General features: G+C 34.4%; 3 protein-coding genes across 7 annotated transcripts; 1 reads left to right on the top strand and 2 right to left on the bottom strand.

Moving 5' to 3' along the window:
* The first annotated feature begins 592 nt into the window (after nt 1-592).
* Nucleotides 593-3,083, top strand: LOC118039072 (protein UNUSUAL FLORAL ORGANS). The gene has a single exon (XM_035045656.2). The coding sequence runs from the start codon at nt 1,075-1,077 to the stop codon at nt 2,392-2,394; it is 1,320 nt and encodes a 439-aa protein (XP_034901547.1). The 5' UTR covers nt 593-1,074; the 3' UTR covers nt 2,395-3,083.
* Nucleotides 3,084-3,792: 709 nt separating this feature from the next.
* Nucleotides 3,793-11,451, bottom strand: LOC118039071 (GTP-binding protein ERG). Its single transcript, XM_035045655.2, has 8 exons — nt 10,786-11,451; nt 9,289-9,378; nt 7,831-7,976; nt 5,983-6,141; nt 5,801-5,867; nt 4,974-5,081; nt 4,698-4,837; nt 3,793-4,308 (listed from the first exon to the last, which is right to left on the bottom strand). The coding sequence occupies exons 1-8, from the start codon at nt 11,275-11,277 to the stop codon at nt 4,224-4,226; spliced, it is 1,287 nt and encodes a 428-aa protein (XP_034901546.1). The 5' UTR covers nt 11,278-11,451; the 3' UTR covers nt 3,793-4,223.
* Nucleotides 11,452-16,642: 5,191 nt separating this feature from the next.
* Nucleotides 16,643-22,263, bottom strand: LOC118039070 (protein SUPPRESSOR OF FRI 4). Of its 5 annotated transcripts, none has more exons than XR_012168082.1 (7): nt 21,902-22,259; nt 21,354-21,454; nt 20,823-20,946; nt 19,063-19,463; nt 18,670-18,824; nt 17,402-18,578; nt 16,643-17,268 (listed from the first exon to the last, which is right to left on the bottom strand). XR_012168082.1 is itself a non-coding variant. In XM_035045654.2 (7 exons), the coding sequence occupies exons 1-7, from the start codon at nt 22,093-22,095 to the stop codon at nt 17,735-17,737; spliced, it is 1,101 nt and encodes a 366-aa protein (XP_034901545.1). In that variant the 5' UTR covers nt 22,096-22,258; the 3' UTR covers nt 17,311-17,734. The 5 variants fall into 5 exon arrangements, 3 of the variants coding, with proteins under 3 accessions (XP_034901545.1, XP_073261060.1, XP_034901544.1); XR_004685874.2 differs by lacking the exon at nt 16,643-17,268 and having other exon boundaries at nt 17,311-17,806; nt 17,933-18,578; XM_035045654.2 differs by lacking the exon at nt 16,643-17,268 and having other exon boundaries at nt 17,311-17,806; nt 18,525-18,578; nt 21,902-22,258.
* Nucleotides 22,264-22,295: the final 32 nt, after the last annotated feature.

Genomic DNA, 22,295 nt, shown 5'->3' with positions numbered 1-22,295 from the left:
TGATTTGATATTTTACTTAATTATTCAAACTCCGTGGAATTTCCGCACAACTCCAAAGGAAAACAAGAGTGTAGTTGTGTGTTTTTATGAGAATTAATATAATTTTAAAAAAAATAACAAACTAGCATAGATGAAATTTAAATAATAATAATAAAAAATAATAATAATATAAAGCTCAGCCAAAATCTCTGTATATAAATTTTTAAAAAACCACAGGTGACAATGCGATTTTTTAAAAATAACACCCAGTTTTTGTTTTCTTTTAAATATTATAGTCGAGAACTATAGTTTATTCAGATACTATAGTTATCAACAGTGGTTTTTTTTAGTTGAGCTATTTTTAAAAAAAAAAATATTTGTCATAATTTGTTGATTTTTTCAAAAAACCTGTGCTAGATTTGAAAAACATCCCTAGGTTGCTTCGTTTGGTTGGAAGTAATTAAGAATCCTCATTTTCATCAAAATAAATAAATAAATAATGGACAGTGAATAATTACTGATATCAGCAATCTCTCTCACTGGCACCATGTCCTTCCTACCTCGGCCTTGACATGAAAATACTGAATATCAAGAGGGAGGGAGATGAAACTATCAGAACCACTGCATTTTTCACCAAAAGGTAAAAATACAAAGTGAAAAAGTGGCTGAGGTCTTAGCTTTCATTTCCTATTTAAACACTTGTGAAAAAGCCAAATTAGTCTGTTCAAAACCCTAGCATGTTCTCCCTTCAGCTTCCTCTCTCCATATCCATTGAAGAAACAGAACAGATACCTTCCCAGATGATTGCTTGCAGTCTTACGCTGCTACCAAACCAAAAGACAGCCTTTTTGTTTGCTAAATAAGATGGCTTCTTGGAAGGTATACCGTGGATCTCAGGTTTCTTCTTTAGTTATTGGCTTCAAGGAACTTGAAACCACCACTGGCCTTTCTTCAATTTCTCCTTGAAAAGAGCGCTAAAAGCAAGGCTTCAGTTAAAAAATAGAAGACCTTCCATACATACCTTTCCCTCTCTCTCTTCAGGCGCTACAAAACAAAAACCAGGCCCGATAGTTCTTTTAGCTTATCTGCTCATACATGGAAGGTGCTTTCAGCAATTCCATGCCCTCACACTTCTCCTACACTTTCACCCCTGGGACTAGTAGTGCTTATGTTACAGATACTGTCACCAATACTTGGATGGACACCAGGATATGGAGTAAGCTCCCGCAATCGCTGATTGATCGTGTAATCGCCTTTCTTCCACCTCCAGCCTTTTTTAGAGCTCGTTGTGTCTGCAAGAGATGGTATAGTCTCTTGTTCTCCAACAATTTTCTTGAACTCTATATCCAAATATCCCCACGCCGCCATTGGTTCTTATTCTTCAAGCACAAAAGCCTAAAAAGCTACATCTGTGGAAACAACAGTAGCACCACTCCTGGCAGTGGCGGCCAAACTAGTACAACCAATATATTTGAAGGGTACCTCTTTGATCCTTACGATATTGCATGGTATAGAATTTCTTTTCCCTTGGTTCCATCTGGGTTCTCGCCTGCTGCTGCTTCTGGTGGCTTAATATGTTGGGTCTCAGATGAGGCTGGTGCAAAGAGTATCATTTTATGCAACCCACTTATTGGCTCTCTATCTCAGTTGCCGCCAACGTTAAGACCACGTCTCTTTCCTTCAACTGGCTTAAAAGTTGGGCCATCCTCAATTGATGTGGCTGTTGCAGGTGATGACTTGATTTCTCCATATGCAGTCAAGAATTTATCCACTGAAAGTTTTCATATTGATGCTGGTGGGTTTTACTCTTTATGGGGTACTACTTCTTCTCTTCCAAGGCTTTGTAGCCTTGAATCAGGTCAAATGGTTTGTGTTGATGACAGATTTTACTGCATGAATTACAATCCATTTAGCGTTTTGGCTTATGAAATAGCAGCAAACAGTTGGTGCAAGATTCAAGCTCCAATGAGGAGATTTCTGCGCTCGCCAAGCTTGGTTGAGAGCATGGAAAAACTCGTTCTTGTTGCAGCAGTGGAGAAGAGCAAGCTCAACGTGCCAAAGAGCTTGAGACTTTGGAGCTTGCAAGCTTGTGGAACAACATGGGTAGAGATTGAAAGGATGCCCCAGCAACTTTACCAACAATTTGAGGAGCTGGAAGCTGGTCACGGGTTTGATTGTGTTGGACATGGTGAGTTTATTGCTATCATTATCAGAGGATCGGACAAGGCTTTGCTGTTCGATATCTTAAGGAAGGCGTGGCAGTGGATTCCTCCATGTCCTTACATAAATCACGGATGTGGAGGTGATGATGAATTGCATGGTTTTGCTTATGAGCCTACAGTCACTACTCCAGTTACAGGCCTCCTTGATCAGCTCACAATCCCATTTCAGTCATTCAGTGGGTTAATTGGCTAGTAACTAAAGCTTCGATAGAATCAAATTAGGGCGTAGCAGCAGTGGTTGACGTCGGTAGCATAAAAATGTGATAGTATGGTGCTCTAGTAGGAAATCATGAGAGGCCACCTGAAGTACTTGTTTATTCGGGTGATTCTGTTGAGTCAATCTCCATGTCTAGCACGTATTGTATCATGTTTTATTGTTTAATTAATTAGTTAGTTAACCCTTTTATCTAATTATGTTCTCTGCTACCGTAATCTCATGACTTCAATTTGCTTTGGCGTCTTACCAAAATAACTGTCTTATTTATTTATTTTCAGCAAACCAGAAACAGGACCTGCCCATCTACGAAGGAGTCAAGTTTATTTTCGCTTGGTGTTTTTGGTTAAATTTAAAAGCACTGAAATTATTTGCCTAATGTTTAGGGTAATGGGATCGTTTCGTGTTGATATGATTGAAAATCAACCTCTACCATATCCTCTATATATCTCCAGAAACAAGATTTTACAGTGATCTTAAACAAATATGTTTTATATAAAGAAAGAAAAGCTTAAAATGGATGATTTATCTAATTTAGTAAAAAAAAAAACAAATACAGAAATGGGGACATCTTCCACCCAAATTCTTGGAGGAGGAATAGGATTAGCTACTTTACCTAAAGCATGAGCCAGAATTTCCTTCTCTTTTCATTACATAATGAGACTGCAATAGCATTCACGGGAGAGGTGAGGACACTGACCACATTCGACAGTCCATCTCTAAAATGATCTTCTCGTACCCCATGTCTCTGAACTTGAAAGAAGGCCTGCACGGGCTGCTGTTGCTTCGCCAGCTTGTGGATCAAAGGTGGAGTTATTTTAAATGGATGCCGAGAGCATCACATGACCCGGATTGTTCCTTAAAACGACACCATAGGATGTGCCAGAATACATGGGCATCTCCACTTTCTACTGGACAAATAAAGACACGACTCCTCACCTTCAATTCTCGGGACTTTTCAAGTCTAATTTATGTTTATGCACAGAACAGTACACTGTACTTTAATCACAGATCCTTGCGTTTTTAGTTTTTGAAGCGAATTGTAGGTTGCTCAAGTGTGGCTCTAACGAAACAAATACACAACCACACGTGTTAGTGATAAAATAATGACACTTTTTACCATCTTTAGGACCACCCTTCTACAGGCAGCTGGGCTTGTCAGCTTCAATCAGCCCACAGTAAGATGACAATGTGTAGTCCCTATAATTTGCGTTTTTTTTTTGTTTTCCTTTTCTGTGTTTTTTGGCATCACAACCCCAATAATTTGCTCCATCACTTCATTCATCCATTGTGTTTATGAGCTATGACGGTATGCACAGTTTTATCAAACAGTCCCAACCCTATAACTGAGCAAAGCTACGGCAGCATCACAAAATATGGCAGCTACTAACAGGTTGCACATTTCATATTCCAACGAATTATAGTGTTAGACTCCATAAAGTATAGCGGAAGTACAAAATCTCTGGATTCTCTCTTCAGAATTACAATCCAAATAAGTGTTGGATATATCTATTCAAAATTTGCAACACATAAACATGCTATGAAGTAAAACAGGAAAAACAAAAGATGGGAACATTTTCCACTGATACCAGCTCTTCATGCATTTCTGTTAACCCACTTCAGTCCTTAGATTGGAGCTGACGTATGATTGCCAGTCGAAGCTCACTTCTAAAAAGCCTTCTTGAGGCTAAGAAACAAGGTAAATTACTGACCAAGCACGCCTTAATAAACCTTTGAATATACATTTCCTGAGGCTAAATTTGGTTGGGGTGCAATTTTTTTTTTTCCCTTTCAAATTGGTAAACTGATCATTTAATTCGAACCTGGAGGATGAGGTGCACTTCCCTCTTGAATATGGACCTCAGCTCTTCATTAGCTTCAACACCGATCCTCCTGTGTGAATAACCAATACATGCTAATAAGAAAGTATGGTGATGCCTCTTGAGGATGATGTCATTCTTATTTCATGCGAGCCCAAACAGAAACAAGAAGTAAATGCAGGAATACGAAAACCAAAGCCCACAGAAATGATAAATTTGGTTTTTTGCATTCTTTCCTGAGTTTTACAAAACTTATTCTGAATGGATGCTACCTGAAGTTTCTTGGGTTGCCGTCATATCTATCTTAGTGCCTTGAAAAAACATCTTAAGAACCACATCTCAGCTTCATTCATATTTTCTTTCCAAATATGCATGATGGTAGCCACCTTGATTGGAACTTGCAATAAAAGATGCAAAGGGAAAAAAAACATAGCAGCAATACTAGAGATGGAAGTTGCTTACCCAATTTTTGATCCCTTCTTCCCCACAAGAATCTTTCGCTGGCTTAGTTTAGGAGTGATGAAGTGATGTTCAATCCTCAGAGAACCATCTCTTAATTCTTTCCAATCCATCAACCGATGATCAATGCCATAAGGGATTTCCTGAAATGAATAGGGTTCATAGTTTTCACTCAGATCCTCTTAAGTACGTGTGGGAACAACACCGCCTCTAAGTAATAAACTTTATAAAATATGCCACAAGTCAACGAAGTAAATAAAATGAAGATCCAAGTTTTACCTGATGAACATGGTCTAATAACCTTTCCCGAACAACTTCTAATGAAATATTCTTCATGACTTCTTCACTCATAGATAGTGGATCTTCATCCCATGGTCTTTTGACTGCCTAAGTACAAACACCATTGATGAGCCAAAATCAGATGCAAGTCCTAATTGGGATAGTCATGATTCTTTTATAAAAAAAAATGAGAGAGAGAGAATGGTAGAACCTGAATCTACCTGTAAAATGGCTGCCTTTTCCATTCAAATTGTGTAGAAAATAATTAATATATCAACAGATAATTAGATATTATTTACAGAACTGGACATATTATGGTAAACTTTACTGACAAAATGAGCATCGATAACTTTCTCTGTTGATATTATTCAAGTAAATTTCTCCACCAGGAAATGACTTTCATAAGAGAGAAAGAACATTATTATGGCAAGAATAAATAAAACCTATTGTATCATTGTACGAGTAAACTTTATTTTCTTTAATGCAGAAGAGGCATTCATAATACTGCGGGAAAAAAAAATGACAGAAAAAGGATTCAGGGCCAAAATGAGTGGGGTACGCAACAATTTCCCAAAGAAATTTGATCTGATAATATAGAAGGAAATTGCAACTATTTACACTGAATTTTAACTCAAGAATTCCAATAGATATGCCTTTTTGTATTTGACTAATAATGGGAGATATCTTCAGACTCCAGATAATTTTGTTTCAAGGGTGGAAAAAGTCTTCTTTCCCAAGGAATAAGTAAAATATAAATCAATCAAAGAAATCAGGTTGCTATAAATCTAGAAACTATTTCTTCTAAAATCAAAAGGCAAGGAAAATACCTGCTCCATCAAATATTGATTAAGATGTTTTACTCCAGAGCCCTTCAGTCCTGAGATCATGAAGTGCCTAGAAAATAGATGAATAGGAAAAAAGTAATCACAGAATTTTTCAAGTATCCATAGACGACTATAAAAAAGCAGCAAGGGAAAGCAATGTGATTTCATTTTATATGAAAACCTACCTATCATATCCAGGAAGATCTTTGAATTCCTCAACAACCTTCAATAAGTCTTTCTTTTTCTCAACAAGGTCAATCTTATTCATACACAACACCCGCTTTTGTTTTGGGTTTGCTTGTGCTCCCATGCATTTTATCAATCCAACCACTCTTGAATCAGGTCTAAATAGATGAACAGCAGAAGGAAATTTTTATCAGTGATCAACTTATAACAGGATGCAACACAATATTAATATAATGGAGTGTATCACCCACTGCAGTGGTGGAACAATGAAAAATAGTCAACAAGAAGAGGATGTTTATTAGGAAATTGAATAATCAGACAATAAGATCACAATTCTTCAATCACATTGAGCACAGTTCAAAGTTTATTTTAAATTGATTTCTAGGCAAAAAGTAACATAAAAAGTAGCTCCTCCACAACCCAGATAAAAACCCAGGCAAGACTTGCTGTGATGACACGTGACCTTATGCAAGCAGAATACTAATCAAAATGGAATTTTGACACTGAAAAGACATTACTACGCTTCTCTAGAAGTTCTTTGGCTAGACTTAATTTAGCAAACTCTTGATGTTTTCTATTAACAATAATTACAAACTAAAAATGTACTGATGAATCAATAATATGTTGAATACTAAGTTTAAAGGAAGTGTAATATTTTGGTAGATGGAACACGAACAGATTCACAGTACACAACAAGAAGGATGGGCAGAGTGTTTCTTCAGCAGATCAAAAGATGCATCTTTACAATTTTGGCCTCACTTTCCCAAAAGCTTCGTATGTAGCAAGGACAGTTACACAAGAAAGAATTTTGTTTGGGGAAAAAAATCCAAGTGTTCAGAGTCAGATGTAAAATGTTATGATAGAGCAACATGTACTGACCCCAATAAATTCCAACATGTATAGTCAATAACAGAAGTCTTGAAAACATATAAACCACACAAGCATGGCATCACCTAAAAATATTTGAAATTTGATAATGCAAGATCTTCTATTGCTTCTTCCTATCCTTTATTCGGCTATCTGTAATTCTGTGCAGGGTTATTTTCCCCTAAAACTAACCTAGAGAGTTTTTTAATATTTTCCCTATGGGCTGGACCTTTGAAGGATTTGAAATTTCTTTATGTCCATTTTATTTCACTCCAAAAGTACATGTTATGGTTATGGACCTAACTTGAGTAGCAGTTACTCATTACAAAAGCCCTACAGGTACATGTACAAGGAGAACGTATCATAATCATCTGCGACATGTAATGAAGTCATACACTTTGAGGAACATTGTTATATTCTTCTTTAAAACTGTTTTTAAGCGTGGTGCTTTTGGTGATTCTATTGAAAACAAATGTATTGGACAATTCTAATATCTGCTAATAGTTCAAGATCTTGATGGCAGACGTATGTTATTTAAGGCCCAAAAACCCATGGTATTATTGCAACTGCACCTTAAATCCATGGTTACAGTTATAGTTCCAAGGCTGATGTTCAACAAATGCTGCTGATATAATATGCCCGTCATTCAATCTAAAGAGTGTAATAGTGAACAAAGCAGTGATAAATGAGAATTTTTTTTGGCAAAATGTTTGACAAGAATAGCAAATGGAGAAAAAAAAAATGCTAATTGTTTAAGCACAGCTCCTAATGTGCAGGTATTAAAAAGATTTGGAGAACAACATTTATCATATCAAAGCTAAGTCACAACACAAGATGTCATTGCACAGCATGGAGAACTTAGAACCCCCTCCTAAAATAGCTTTGCGAAGCAAAGTTGCCTAGGGAGATTATAGAAAGTAATAGGAATACAAAAATGAGAGGTGAAGTCTATTCAAGGTCACATGCAACAGCTCACTAACCTGGTAAGATGCCTATGGACATCAAAAATAACCATAAGCACATCATATAAATCAACTGAACTCCATGCACTTTCAACACGTGTCTTCATGTCTTTGTAAGGATAACCACGGTTATTTACCATGAGTCCAGGGGTGTCAAAGAAACACTGCATAAAATAAATGTTATTATTATATCTGCTGACAGCACACCAAAAGGAATGCACGATAGAACGTTTTGCTTGCAAATTACCTTTGTAATAAATACCCAAATAATTAAAAAACACCATATAATTAACATCATAGACTATCTACATTCTTTAAAGTGGGAAGAACAAGAGACCTAAAAGACATCATTTACAACAAGAAACAACTTGATACAGAAAATAATAATGAGATTCCAAGGGAAACATAAATTTCAATTCATCAAAATACAAAAGCATTTCAAAGAATAGAATGAGGCATGATGACAATAGCTCATAAGAGTTTCCATTTTTTAAAATAAAAAATAAAAATAATTTCAATTCGATATATATTTTATTTCGCATGCATATTGAATTATATAAATAACTTCTCAGAGCCTTGTATTGGAAGGGGACATAGAATTGTTACATAGCAAAATGTTAAAGTGACAGCCAACAACAAACGTACATAGCAGAAAATGATTGGCTCCTGACAAAACTTAAGCTCCATTTTTTTCCTGTCTAAAGAGAGGTTGATCATTTTCTTTTATAGCACGCAAGTATCATAATCTGAGTATTCATGTGAAGGAATGCTTTAGGATTTTGTAATGCTACTGAAATAAGACCATGCAGAAACATCAGCTTAAAAGGAATCATTCACAAGAAGAAACAACTCAATATAGAAAATAATAAAGAGATACAAACAGAAAAATATTTCTCAATTCATGAAAAAACAAAAGTATTTCAAAGGATATAATAAGGAATGATGACAAAAGCACACAAAAGTTTCCATTTACATTAGTTTGTTAAAATAATGCATTAATTTCGATTAATATAAATTTTATTTTTCCATGCATATATTTCTGATCTCAAAAGGTGCCTCATAAGGCTGCAGAAAACAAAGACAGCTATCTAGCAAAAAGTTAGCTGCCAGCCAACCACAAAGGACAGGATATATAGAAAAATGATTAGAACCGGACAGATTAAGCTCCAGTTCAGAATTCCTGGCTAATGAGAGGCTTTTTACTTTCCTTTTCAAAGTAAGTCAGTGCCACAACGAGAGTTCACGTGAAAGAACATGATTTATCAATGATGGCAGGTGGTCATGTAGAAACATTAACTTCTTTCTTTTTGAAGTGTGACATTCATAATTTTTTTCATTTTTTAGCCACGGATTTAATCTGCATATGATGTTAGCATAAATTTGCTCTATCACGCAGATGAAACCATGCATAATGCAGTTATTAAATCCACAAAAGAAAAGAGAATGAAGTTGATAAATCAGAGCCATGGGATATACTATTTGAGTGTCTCCATCTGTCATCACTCCCAACACTTCATGAGTTGTGGTATTTGTCTTCCGTGACACAGCAGCAACCTTTGTCCCAACCTATGCATATGCGATAGCAAAGAGCACATCCAAACGGTTGTCAGATGACGTTCATGTTGTAAAAGAATCAGGAACTTTGCAAATAGTACTGGATATAAAAAGATAAATTGAATATGCATACAAGTTCTAAAGAGAGAAGATACCCTCTTCCTCTCTAAAATATTTACTTCAAGGGAAGCCTCAATACACCTCTGGCTATGCATTGAGGGGCAGCCTTGGTCATTTCATATCATTCCCCCCAACCCATCCTACCATTTGGAGTTGACACCTAAAGGTTAAAAGTCCCAAGTTTAACTATTGGGCTGTCCCTTAAAGATTATATATATTCTAATGTATCCAAAATACATGACACCTCATGCTTTATGAAGGAGCAATACTGAGATCCCGCAAAATCATCCTTCACCATAAAAATGCCACAAAGTTAAAGGTGAGCAATTGCACTCCATAAATTAATTCAAAATTTTGGATTGTGATTCCATACATATCCTTGTAATTCAAACAACAGCACAGATATAAAATAAGAATTCGGTATTCCATAACTGGAGTCGGCATCCAGTGTCTAGTATGTTGTGGTTCACAGTGTGGGTATAGAGTATGACACTTTTACTTGTGGGTGGCACAGAATAGGAAGTTAGTGAGATTGCAACTTCAGGTCTCACAAAACACAGAAGCATCTGCTCTATCTACTTGATAGAGATGCGTGCAGACATACAAAAGCCTATTGCTACTTTCAAATTCATAGAAACACGGTAGAGTTCCCTCAGAAGTATGGTTTCTGAACTTTTTGGAGAAAGTTTTCCTTTTGCTATACTCTTATTGTTTATTCATTACTCTTCTGATGTTTTGTCTAGGGTAGCCCTTTTCATGGATCCATATCACAAAGGGAGATCCTTCCCATAAGATGCAATTTGATTGGTCCCAGCATTCTCATGACAAGCCAATCTCCAACAAGACAGTCAATTTCTCAAATTAAGCACAACCTACAAAACCCCTAAGAAGTTATCTTGCGAGATTAAACAAGAGAAACGGCTATTACTTAATGAAGGTTCTTCGTGCTCAAGATATGTTCTTACAGGGTACCACTCCAGAACAAAAGTAAAGGTACCAATTTGTCCATCTTTCGCACTTCAGAATCCATAAGCTATAAACCATCAATAATAGCATCAAGCTTTTGCGTATCACCTATCCTACACGATTCCCAAGGAAAACTAAAAACCGAGCAAGACCCCAAAATCAACAAAACAATACAAGCTATTCTCTGAGAGTTTAACACTAGACAAACATAGCCATCAAATCAAAGACCCCCCATTTCTATATAATAACAAAAATTTAATAGACCATCAATATTCAAAACAGCAGCAGAAACATCCAAAACAAAAAACCATATAAAAAAAAACGAAACCAGACCATGAAATTAGTCAAGGCAGACTTCCCAGCATTTGGAGCACCAATAATCCCAACCGAAAGCGACTTCTGATCTTCCTCTCTGACCTCCTCACCCTCCTCCTCGTCAGGCCTCTCTAATGCTGCCTCCAGCAAAGCTTTAGCCAAAAGTCTCCTCCTTTGCTCCTCCACCTGCTCTTCTTGTTCCTCCAAAATTTGCAGTTTCCCTTTTTGGGTTTCTTTTTTAAAAACTAATTTATCAACTCTCTCTCTGTATCTCTCATCCCAGGTGGGTTCCTTATGAGAGGCGCTAGTTGTGTTGCTGTTATTGTTAAAAGAAGAATCAATTGTGTAGTGGGTGCTGTCAAAGACAGAGTCACTATTGTCATTTTCACTCTCGTTTTGGTCAGGTTGGGCTGAGAAGAAATGAGAGAGGAGGTTTTGGTTGGTGTAGAGAAAGGGAGGTGGCTTTGAAGCAAGGGTGCTGGCGATTCTCAGTGCTCTCAATGATTTCATTTCAAGATTGTGGTGAACTATTGCAAAAGCATAGACACATACATGAATGAATATATGGAGAGGGAGTGAGGTAGAGGGAGGGATTTTTGTGGTTTTCTTTGGGAGAATTATTGAGCTGCTCGGGGGTTTTAGGGGTTTTGAGGTTTTTCTTTTTCTCCCGGCTTGTTTATTTTCTTTTTCTAAATGCAACATAAATATTCCTGCCGTGACAAGGAAATATAGTTAATTCTGTGCCTGTTTGATGCCTTAGGTCACTTTTCAAAAAAAAAATTATTTACTTTTAAATGGTAATTATTTAAATTTAATAGAAAAAAATATATTTTTTTATTTATGTGTTTTTTATTTTTTAAAAAAATTCTTTTATGAGCAATATAATTTTTAAAATAAAAACTAAATACAATTAAAATAAATATTTGTAAAAACTTCCAGCAAAATTAAATTAAGGAGAAGAAATTATCTCTTTAATCAAAATTCTTTTTTATGTATTTCTATTTTTATAAAAATATTTTTTATATTAAAAACATATCATAATTTGAATAGCAAGTTTCAATCAAAAACAAGAAAAATAATGGCTTGATAATTTTATGCGAATGTACAAGAGTAATTAATTTGATAAATGATATAAAAATGAATAAAAAAGAAAAAATAAATATTTTATTTTTATATAATATTCATGAGAAATTTAAAAAATATATATTAGATTCATATATAATTATTAATAAAATAATTGTTAATATTGCCATCAAAATCTCCAAAAACAATATCATAATTAAATAATTTTTTAGATATGATTTTAATAGTTTTATTTTTTTAAAATTATTCTAAAATTAGAAGGAAAAAAGAAGCTAAAGTAGATTTAAAAAAGGCCAAGTACACCTAAGCCTTGACTAACATACCCAGCTTAAACATACCTAGGCACACCTACGTTTTGGACCTTTGAAACTTAATTTTTAGCATGTTATTATCTAAAAAAATCTCATGAACCTTAATAATTTATTTTCAACGCAAAATCACCCTCAAATTAATCTAAAATCCAAAATAAAATGAAAGATTTTTTTATTTTAATTTGCTCTTTTCAACTTAGTTAAAGCCTAAAACCATTTAACTTGTACTTCCTTCTCTAAAATGAATTTATTGACAAGAATATCAATTATTTTGGTGGTTAGATTATAGTTGATCCAAAGTTTTCTCTATTCTTCTCTTTTTCAATAATTTTCTCACTCATCTCTCTGCTTATAGGATGAATCATGAGAAAAATTAAGTTTAACACTAAAATGTAATATAAAAAACTATAAGGAATAGTTCTAAAAAAATAAAAAGTAAAAGACTAAAATGAACTCTATTTTAAATATATATAAAAAAGGACCAAACATGGAAATATTAAAATTTAAGGGGCTAAAATTGACTTTCACTTAAAATTACAAGGATCATTTTGAAAAAATATAAAAATTTTAAGAGGCCAAAATGAACTTCCTCTTAAACTACAAGAATCAAATATAAAGAATAAAAAAAATCTATTGATCCAAATGGAATTCCACTGTGTATGAAATATGTTAATAATTTAAAAAATGAAAAGAAAGAAATGGAAATTTAATTAATTATAATTTAATCTTTAAAACTTAATGGAACCAATCAAATTATTCATCATGATTTATAGTTATCAAACTTGGTTTAATGTTCTGGTTACGGGTTTGTTAGATTAACCTTCAAAAGACAATAAAGATATGATTTTTAAAAATTACGTTATCTTAGGCAGTGCATCATGAGGATTTTTTCTTAATTTTTTAGGTTGCTTCTTCTTCTTTATAAATATTAAAGGTATCATCTAAAGATCAATCTCTCTACCTTTTTTTTTTAATATATAACACTCTTTTGTGTCATATTAATGATCATAATAAAATATATAGAAATTGTTGGGTTTTCTCGTGTTTGAATCACTTTTCATTTGAGGTAAGTATTGCAAGAAGTCTATATTCTTTATGATGGCCAACTCCTCAGTATGTGTAACAGTGAGAGGTGTGTTCAGGAGTTCAAAGAATATCAGACGATCATGAATATGCTTTTAGGTGTTCCTTTTTAATATTTTGGTAAGAGACTAGTGATGTTATGAAGAGCATGCCTTTTGAAAGTGACGGTGACTTTGCTTAGTCACGTTGACTTCCTATACTTGAATGTAGTTTTTCATTACTTATTTCACATTTATAAGATTTTTGTCATAGAAAGTGTACAAGCATTCCTATAATGAGCAATTATAGACTCCACTAATCAAGGCTTCAGTGGTGATAAGTTCAAGCAAATTCTCTATATTTAGCATCTTCTTATTGAATCTTTAAAGATATACCATAATGCTTTCATCTTCTTAGTAGGTGATGGAAAAGAGCTTAGTTGTGTTTTTTTTAGTTGGGATATTAATATTAAAATAGAGGTAAGGTTAACACAGAGGTCATAAAGGTCAAAGATACAATCATGTTTAATGTTATGATACTACACCCTGGTAGATTTATAAAAACAATTATAACGAAAATATTGCATATGGCATCACTCTTTCGTATGCACTCCCTTATGATTTGCAAAGCCATCATAGTTATCCAAGTTGGCATTTGAGGTGACACATTCTTTAAGGAGATAAATGCGTAACACTCTGTGACAAAATGGAGAGTCTCCTAACTCATGAGACTATTATTCATTCCTAAAAGCTTATCTTATCTCGCTTCTAGATCTTTTTTTTTTTTAATTTGGGATCATGTGAGTGAGATTCAAATGAAAATTGATGGAGATAGCCACACTTGTGACTAGGTTGTATTAAGGAGTATTATCTCATTTGAAGAGTTTATGCCTCCTTGGCAGGACATTTTATCTTGTTCCTTCATGAAACTAGAGTTATCTCTATGCACTTGTGTATATGATAGAGTTGTATGTTGAATTCCATATTAATGTCAATGAAATGGAGAAGTATGAAGTTGTTTTTAAATGACTTGAAGAACGTTGTTGAACATTTACACTTGATGAAAGAGTTATTAGAGATTTGGGGTAGTTGGAGTCTCTGTAGGAAGGTTGGTTACTCTCCCTTGTCCTAGGATTTCATCAGCCATAAAAAAAAAAAAAGTTTTGGTCAATAGTTAAGGGGGATGAATTGGCTTTTCGTTCAATTTCTCATATAAAAATTATTTTTTTTAATTGGAAAACTAGGTTGATAATTGGTTCTTATAAAGTCGATCCCCTATTCTCTTGTTGAGATAAGGGACACTCCAAATCTTAAATTAGTATTTGTACATTTGAAGAAGATAATAGACAAAGAGAGAACACATGGAAGGTGCAAGGAAGCATATCTGCGTCGTTGCAGGATTATGGACTTTGTATGTTAGAAAAATTATCCTACCCCAACCTTTGTTTTCCTAGTCAGTGACTGGATGTATTTATACACATAAGCTTGTAATTTTCTCATAAAGGAAGGAATCATGTTCTTAGCTTACCAAAGTAACTCATCGATTGGTTTGATGTTGTTTTGCCCTAGGTTCTATGTTCGATATGTTCTAGGTTCTATTTTCTCAGAAGTCGATGTATCACGTCTGTGTGACAATTATTTTTATTTTTATTGGTGTTCATGTGGGCTGGTAGGCATAGCAAAAATATATCTATTGGTGATAGAAAACAGTGTCTATCATGCAAAAAGTTTATGTGCGCGAGACAAAAAACCGATAAGATGCCTCCACACACAAAACAAGATAGATTGGAACATTTTTTTTTTACTCCTTTTTTTTTTAATTATTAATTTTTTTTATTTTATCATTTGATATTGTGTTGATTAGAATCTGGGGTTAATTGTTAGTTTCAATTTAATTTTTTTTTGTATTTGTGATTATCAAGGTTAAAAAAAAAATCACAACATCGTTTTGAAGCTCAATTTCACATAACAAAATTTTCTTTTATTATTTGAAAAATATTGAAAATGAGGGGACCAAGATTAAAACAAAGAAGAAAAAAATCCCTTTTGCATTTTTTTATATATAAAAAAACTATTGTGTCAATTTTAGTCCTCTTTCTTTCTTTTCTTTTTGCTTTTAGTCATCAAATTCTTATCTTTTCAATTTCATCCTTCAACGTTGTGTTGATTGTGATTAATGGTTGATAATTTGTTTTGATCTACTTTTTATGTAGTTATCTTGATATCAAAAAAAATCTCGGCATTATGTTGGTGCTTGAATTTACAAAAAAAAAAAGTCCAATTTTATTGTTTGAAAAAAGATAAAACTAGGAGTATCAAAATTGAAATAAAGAAAAAATGGGAGGCCTTTTTAAAAAAAAATTGGTGTCAAAGCCTTTTTGCTCAATTTTGCCTTAGGATTTTTTTTCAAAAATCCTTTTTGATCTCTTTAGTTTAACAATTAAACAGTTTAGTTCACAACTTTATTTTCTTCATATTTTAGTCCCTAGGCTCGAGAATGGAGAGAGTCATAAAAAAAAGGTAAAAAAGAGTAAGAGGTCGGTTAATTCAATTTCTTTGGTAAAAATATTCAACCTTGCTGTCAAAGTACTTTTTTTAATGATACAAGTGTCATTGAAGTGTTTTTGAGCTTCCATATCACTTGAAAGGTTTTTTTTTCGTTATACTTTTGTGTTTTTTAAACCAATTTAGAGGTCTTTTGAGTTGGCAAATTAGTTTCAAGAGATTATGAGTGTTTTTTTTGATAAAAATTAGTTGAAATTTGAGTTTTTTTACAAAATAAAAATGCACTGCCATAATTTTTTTACCACCTTTGTGATAGTGAAACACTAGATTTGTAGACAACACATCATCTATTTTTTTTTTAATGGATGAGCGGTACTTCATCCAATCATTTAAATAATTAAAAAAAAAATCAAATGTAGGCATGCGGGTCTATATTGCTACTATGCTTATGCATAGGGCATGAATTTCAGTTGATCAGGAGTGTTAGGACAGGACGACTGGCCTTTTTATTTGCTTTTTTTTTTTTAATATATGTTTGTCCATTATATATTCATTTAATTTGAAATCAAATAACTAATTACATGTTAGATATATCACTTTATTAATTTTTAAGATTAATTAAAATATATTTGAGTTGTTATTTTTTAAATTGCATTAAAATTTTAGTTTGTTTTTCAATAAGATTATAATTCTCTTTTTAATTTTAGCTAGTGTGTTTTTTTTTTTGGAAAGCCCATCATTTAAAAAAAAAAAAAAAGCAAGGCAAAGATTTGGTGGTTGTTATAGGAGTATCTATTTTTATTATTTAATTTTAAATAAAATATAATTTTTATTATTTAACTATTTTTATTTTTATTATCATATAATTAAATAAAATATAATTTTAAAAAATATAAAATTGATTAAACCAAGTCATGACCTAGAACACATAGTTGACAAAAGAATCCAAGTTACAAATCTTTTATATTTAAAAAACAAAAACATGTGTATTTTTTTTTTTTTTTCACTGCTTAAAAACTAGTCAACACCTACAACTGCTTTGCTTTGACAATTTTTCTTGCGTGTTGATAAAAAACCTGGACAACCTATCTTGTATTTTCCTATAAAATCCTATGCAAAGCATCCCTGGTGATTCAATTTTTTTTACCTTATTATTCCCATAACTAAGAAGACAAAATACCTCTCTAAAAATATGGAGGAAAAAAACGACTTCTACCTGCCCCTCTAGATGGAGGAACAGCAGCGCTACACCCGGGCAGCTCTATATGATGCCCCCTTCATCGGTTTATCCTCGAACACCTACGAACCAAACACCCTTTTGTGGAGGTGGGATGATTTAAAAAAAATAAAAAAATTCCAGCCTACAAACACTGATCATGGACTAACAGCCGCCACCGAAACAACCCCCCATCCTCCTTCCAAAAGCTACTTCATTTCCCTGCATCTCACCACCACTTGGGCAGCGCTGCCCCCGTCGCATCTCCTTCTCCAGTCTTTAATGAAATACAATTTGTTAGTTATACACCATCTCCTCAAAAACACTGCATCAAATGAAAACCACAACCACATTGTGATTCAATGAATAATGTAACTTAAACTCCGTAATTTATTCAATCGAAACAAGTAAATAAATAATGCCCCATGGTTAAGGCAATTCCAAGTTTCACACGGTACCTCTACAAACTGATGGCGGGAGATTTCAGCGGACATTAAAAGCAAACTCAAATCTATAACCTAAAAGGCTTACAATTTTTCTTTCCCAACGTAAAGAAAGGAAAGAGAGAGAAGAAACAAAAGACAGAAATAATGTTGCCGCCATCTCTCAAGAGTTGACCTACACGCTAAAGAACGAGGGCTGTTGTATCTCACTTGTATGGAATACGGCACACGCATGATCCTAAAGGATGCAAAGAACGAGAGTCAGGGATCCCGGTGCAGTTTATATGAATTTTGCAGCAGTCAGAGGGGCTTTGAATCCACAAAAATATTCCAATGCCCTTTGGTTATCTAAAATGCCATTCGACCAGCAAGCCTGCTTTCCAATATCCTTTTGTCAATAGCTGCATCAACTGAGCTCATCTGCAACAAGCAACAACAATGTGAAGATCAAGAGATGAACCGTGACAAGAAATCAGTTGGATAAACCAGATATTTGAAAGCTTGGTCCTATGGTGAAAGATGCCAAACTTTGCGAAAGAAGCTGACCTGGGCCAAGTCTGACTTCACTGTTCGACGATAAAAATAAATTGTAATCATGCTAGGAATGAGCAAATATCTGTTGGGTATCATCTTGTTCCACCCAAACCCCAAATATCATAGTCCAGCATATGGAGAAGAATAACAACAAATAAATTCAAATTTTAAATAAGCAATACATACGCTTTTTGTTAACTGAGAATGATGCTAGGAAGGAGAATCCTCGATTTGATTCCAGCAAGCTTTGTCAAAATGGTAATAACTAACTACCAGCATGAATAACAAAAACAAACTACTTGAATCAACTGCCATCATGGCATTGGCATGCAAACCACAGAATTGTGGAAAACAAAAACACAAAAAGCATGACCATCAGGAAGTGGACATTGAAGTCTAGAGACACTTGACTAAACACATAGCCATTAACTGCGGGTTTGTTGATGAGTTAAGAAAAATAAAAATTGAAAATTCATACAGAAATACCTCTCTAAATAGGTAAAAATGCATAAAAACTGTATCTGAAAACAAAAAGCATAAAGCCTACCCATCTGGTTAGATGTGCAAACCAACTCCAAATACTAAAGAGGTAGTCATAACTTACCTGGCTAGTTTCATCATGCACCTGATACTTTGGTATGGACATTCTTCTTTCCTCCTGCAAATATTCAAACCATTAGCAGGTCTAACAACTGAAAATTTAATAGGCAATGCTGAAAGAAAGAATTGTTAACCCAAAAACAACTTACCATGGACATTGCCTCATCATCCCAAACTAGATAGACTTCGTTAACAGCTGTCTGCGTGGCAGGAGCCTTGTTTGCAATTACAGGGGGCGGTCCAATAGAAGGGCCGCCGGTATTTGGACCAGAGGCATAAGAATGTGTGTTGCCTAATGTCCCAGCTATACAAAACAAATTGAGAATAAGACATTATCATTCAATGAGCAAAATGAAAACTTTGATGATACAACCAATCCTAAAAAAAAAAATCATAAGAGTATGATCCTGTGCCAGAATGAATGTGCTACTAAAGTTACCATTACAAGCACTAAAATGAACAATTTTTTAAATCAACAATGTCAAAAGTTGACACAAAAGAGGGTCTATTATATTATTAATAACAAGGGACCATTATCAAACCTGGAAGGTAGCCAGTTGTCATGGAACTATGGACTCCCGAATGCACATTCACTGAACCTTTAACTTCTCCAGGAGAGCTTGATGAAATACTTGTTGGAGGCAAAGGAGCAGAAAATGGTGAACTTTGAGGCAAATTATTGTTGACAACAGGGAACAATGGTTGTGATACAGGTGGTGTGGATGAGGGCAGCCCAGGAGGAGGTGCTTGTGAAGGTGGGAGTGCAATTGATGTAGTTGATGGCACAGGAGGCCTCATATTTTGCACAGGAAACAGTGGCTGCTGGGCATATGCAATTGGGGCAGAAGGAGAGATTGAAACAGCAGGATGCGTGGGGAACCAAGGCTGTGGACGGGGAGGAACTGGCCAACCAGCAGGAGGAACTGGAACAGCAGAATTATACCTGTAGCCAAAACCAACAAAGATAAAATGAGAAGCTAATCACAATATTTTCCATATACCCACAGCTTAATACTGCCACAGAGGATGAATCAGTTGTTTACTGCATGGGGATCCCAAAATGTCAGACTGGCAAGATTCACTTGGTTTTGAAAACTAAACACACAGTTAGTCAGAAGTTTCACTTTTGTTCTTAGTGGGGGTATATGCTACAGATTTTAAATATTTGAAACAGATCATGAGAAAATTCTGCACAAGCAGATACTTCAAAAGATTAACTTGGGACCTAGAGTACAAGAGCCTTTACCTAGGATCAAAGTTGGCCCTCTACTCTTTACCAGATGGTTTCAATAACAGTCAAAGTTCAAACATAATCATAATTAATATAAACATGAACCCCGGTATATATTTTTTGCATGAAACTCATTAGATTATTATCAATATTCAAAGTTCATTTTCCATTATTTACAAGACGGTGTTCATGACAGTCAAAGTTCAAATAGCCGGGCTTTGTGCCATATAAATGCATTGATGTTTCTGACAGGCATAGAAGGACCTTCCTTCCAACTAAGAAGGCACTGTGAGGGGAATCAGAACAGAATACATATAGATATATATGTTATAGTATAAATCTCCTTATTCAACCAGTAGCTGCATCTTCAATTAAAACAGCAAGGCATGAAAGGGATCTAATTCCAGTGCTAGTGTGTGAGAAAGTGGGTGAGCTCTCAGGTCAGGAAGTTAAGGGCTAGCAGCACTACCTGTAAACAGTAAGGGCCAACTAAGATAGTTCAGCAAGAAAACCCCAATATGTTATTATGAACAGTCAAAGTTGATCTTCCATTCTTTACTAGATGGTTTTAATAACAGTCAAAGTTCGAATAGTAATCATATTTTGATAAGCATGAAATCCAGTTTGTTAGAATCCTGGAGTGCTTGGTTTGATAAAGGCATAAGACCAAGATTGTTAGAATCCTTGAGTAATTGGTTTAATGAAGGCATATTACACTTATCATGAAAGGAGAACAAGAAAAGAAAATTGATGATGAGGGCTGCCTTTTTTTTTCATCTCTTGCTGCCTTATGCTCAAATAAACAAAATTAAATGACAATATCCTTATTCGGGCAGGGTAGTCTACACAAATCCTTCTCAACCAACCACTTCCACTAAGAAAAAAGAAAAACCCTTTTGCGATATAAAAAAAGCAAGCAGAAATTGCTTCAAAATCGCTGTCTTCCACAGCTCTAATTACTGTGCTGATGAAGAAAGAATTGAAATATTGCAAAATGGAGATATACATATAAATTATGTGGTAATCTCTGCTAATAGTAGAGAACAGAGAAGAAAAATGAAAAAAACATACATTGGCTGCCTTGCACCGAGAGGTTGTGGAGGATATCCAGTGCTCAATGGTCCTGGCATCATACCACCAATAAGCTGAGCTGATGGAAGATCCACTTTAGCAGCTTTTGATGGAGTCTCATCTTCTACAAGAAAATAAATATATGTGAGAAGTATGCCTAATTTGTGATAAATACCACGACTTCTACATATTAAACTTTTTGCACAGTTACAGAAATTGTGAGAGGACTCAGAACTGATACATATATCGGTTGAATATCATAAAAGAGGCTGACTGTATTACAATAAACTAGAATTCAACTGTACTTTAACTCTACCTGAAATTGCATAAGTTTAAAAAAAAAAAAAGTTTACAATTCCAGCAACAACAACAACAACAACAACAACAGACATCTAAGATGAAAAGATAAAAAAAATTAACAAATTTCTAGATCAACTGAAAAGTAATGATGAAAAGCAAGTGCATAGAATCATTCACACGAATTATTACAGGAAGTAACTAATTGAAAACAGCATCAGTCAACCTCCTTACCGTCATCTCCATAGTGAGACGCCAAGACATCAGGTGGGATTCCTTGCATTCCATATATTTCAATATCAGTTGATTCTCTTCCAGGTTTTGCATTGGGAACCCTGAACCAATGCCATCATATAATTAGCTAAATCAATGTAAACCTCATTGACAACATAAACAGCACAAAATCCTGAAAAAGATACCTAAAATCCAAAAAATAATATAACTTTTTATTTTACAGAAAAGGACCTCCTCGTCTAGTCAGTTATTAGTGAATCCCACGTTAAAGTATCAGGAAAAAAAACTTAAACAACATGTATTGTTAGCAGTTGAATTTATCATTCCAATGAACAACTAATTATTGCCAAACAGATCATGATTTTGAAAATATATCCAAATAATGTAAATCCCAAATCAATTAATCAAAACCTAATTAATCAAAAGTAATGATCAATGGTTCTAATTTATCCCATTCTCCTTCTAAGAAATAAAATTAAATAAAAGGCAAGACATTGTTTAAAAAAAAAAACGGAGAAATAAAAATGAGTAGCGGTAGTAGATTTTACTTGGTGACGGACTCTTTGTGGACCTGGAGAACGTGAATGGCCATGCCACCAGCAGTGGATAGCTTTTTGTGGCAGACATGGCACTTAAAGTGCTTCGCTTTTTGGTGCTGTACTAGAATCTTCTCGTCATCGAATTCCCTATCGCAGTAATAGCACCAAACTTTTGACGATACTCTCTTCTTCTTCTTTCCCATTCTCTCTCGATCTCTATTTAAATCTAGCTTTTTTCTGCAGGAGCAGCTGATTCTTCTTCTACTACAATTTGGGGTTCTTTCCTATTTTTAGGGTTTGTTGGTTTTCCAGCCTTTCGCCTTCTGGTTGTGTATGAATCTGTGTTTTTTATCGGGTCGGATCTCCTTACTTGATTTAAATTAGGAATCTCCAGGAGACTGGT

Source organism: Populus alba, chromosome 1 (assembly GCF_005239225.2).
Source record: "Populus alba chromosome 1, ASM523922v2, whole genome shotgun sequence".
In the NCBI taxonomy this organism is placed as follows: Eukaryota; Viridiplantae; Streptophyta; class Magnoliopsida; order Malpighiales; family Salicaceae; genus Populus; species Populus alba.
The sequence above is the reverse complement of the archived record's forward strand: the minus strand, read 5'-3'. Positions and strand labels throughout refer to the sequence as shown.

Bases quoted from the DNA above. Each gene is read 5' to 3' on its own strand.
- LOC118039072 (XM_035045656.2), top strand. From the start codon at position 1,075: ATGGAAGGTGCTTTCAGCAATTCCATGCCCTCACACTTCTCCTACACT.
- LOC118039071 (XM_035045655.2), bottom strand. From the start codon at position 11,277: ATGAAATCATTGAGAGCACTGAGAATCGCCAGCACCCTTGCTTCAAAG. The intron at 9,379-10,785 runs GTCTGGTTTCGT...GCATATGCATAG, and splicing joins CTGCCTTGACTAATTTCATG to GTTGGGACAAAGGTTGCTGC. The intron at 7,977-9,288 runs GTATATCCCATG...TATTTTATGCAG, and splicing joins CAGATGGAGACACTCAAATA to TGTTTCTTTGACACCCCTGG.
- LOC118039070 (XM_035045653.2), bottom strand. From the start codon at position 22,095: ATGGGAAAGAAGAAGAAGAGAGTATCGTCAAAAGTTTGGTGCTATTAC. The intron at 19,464-20,822 runs GTATGTTTTTTT...TTTTGGCTACAG, and splicing joins CTCGGTGCAAGGCAGCCAAT to GTATAATTCTGCTGTTCCAG. The intron at 18,579-18,669 runs GTAAGTTGTTTT...GAATATTTGCAG, and splicing joins ATGATGAGGCAATGTCCATG to GAGGAAAGAAGAATGTCCAT.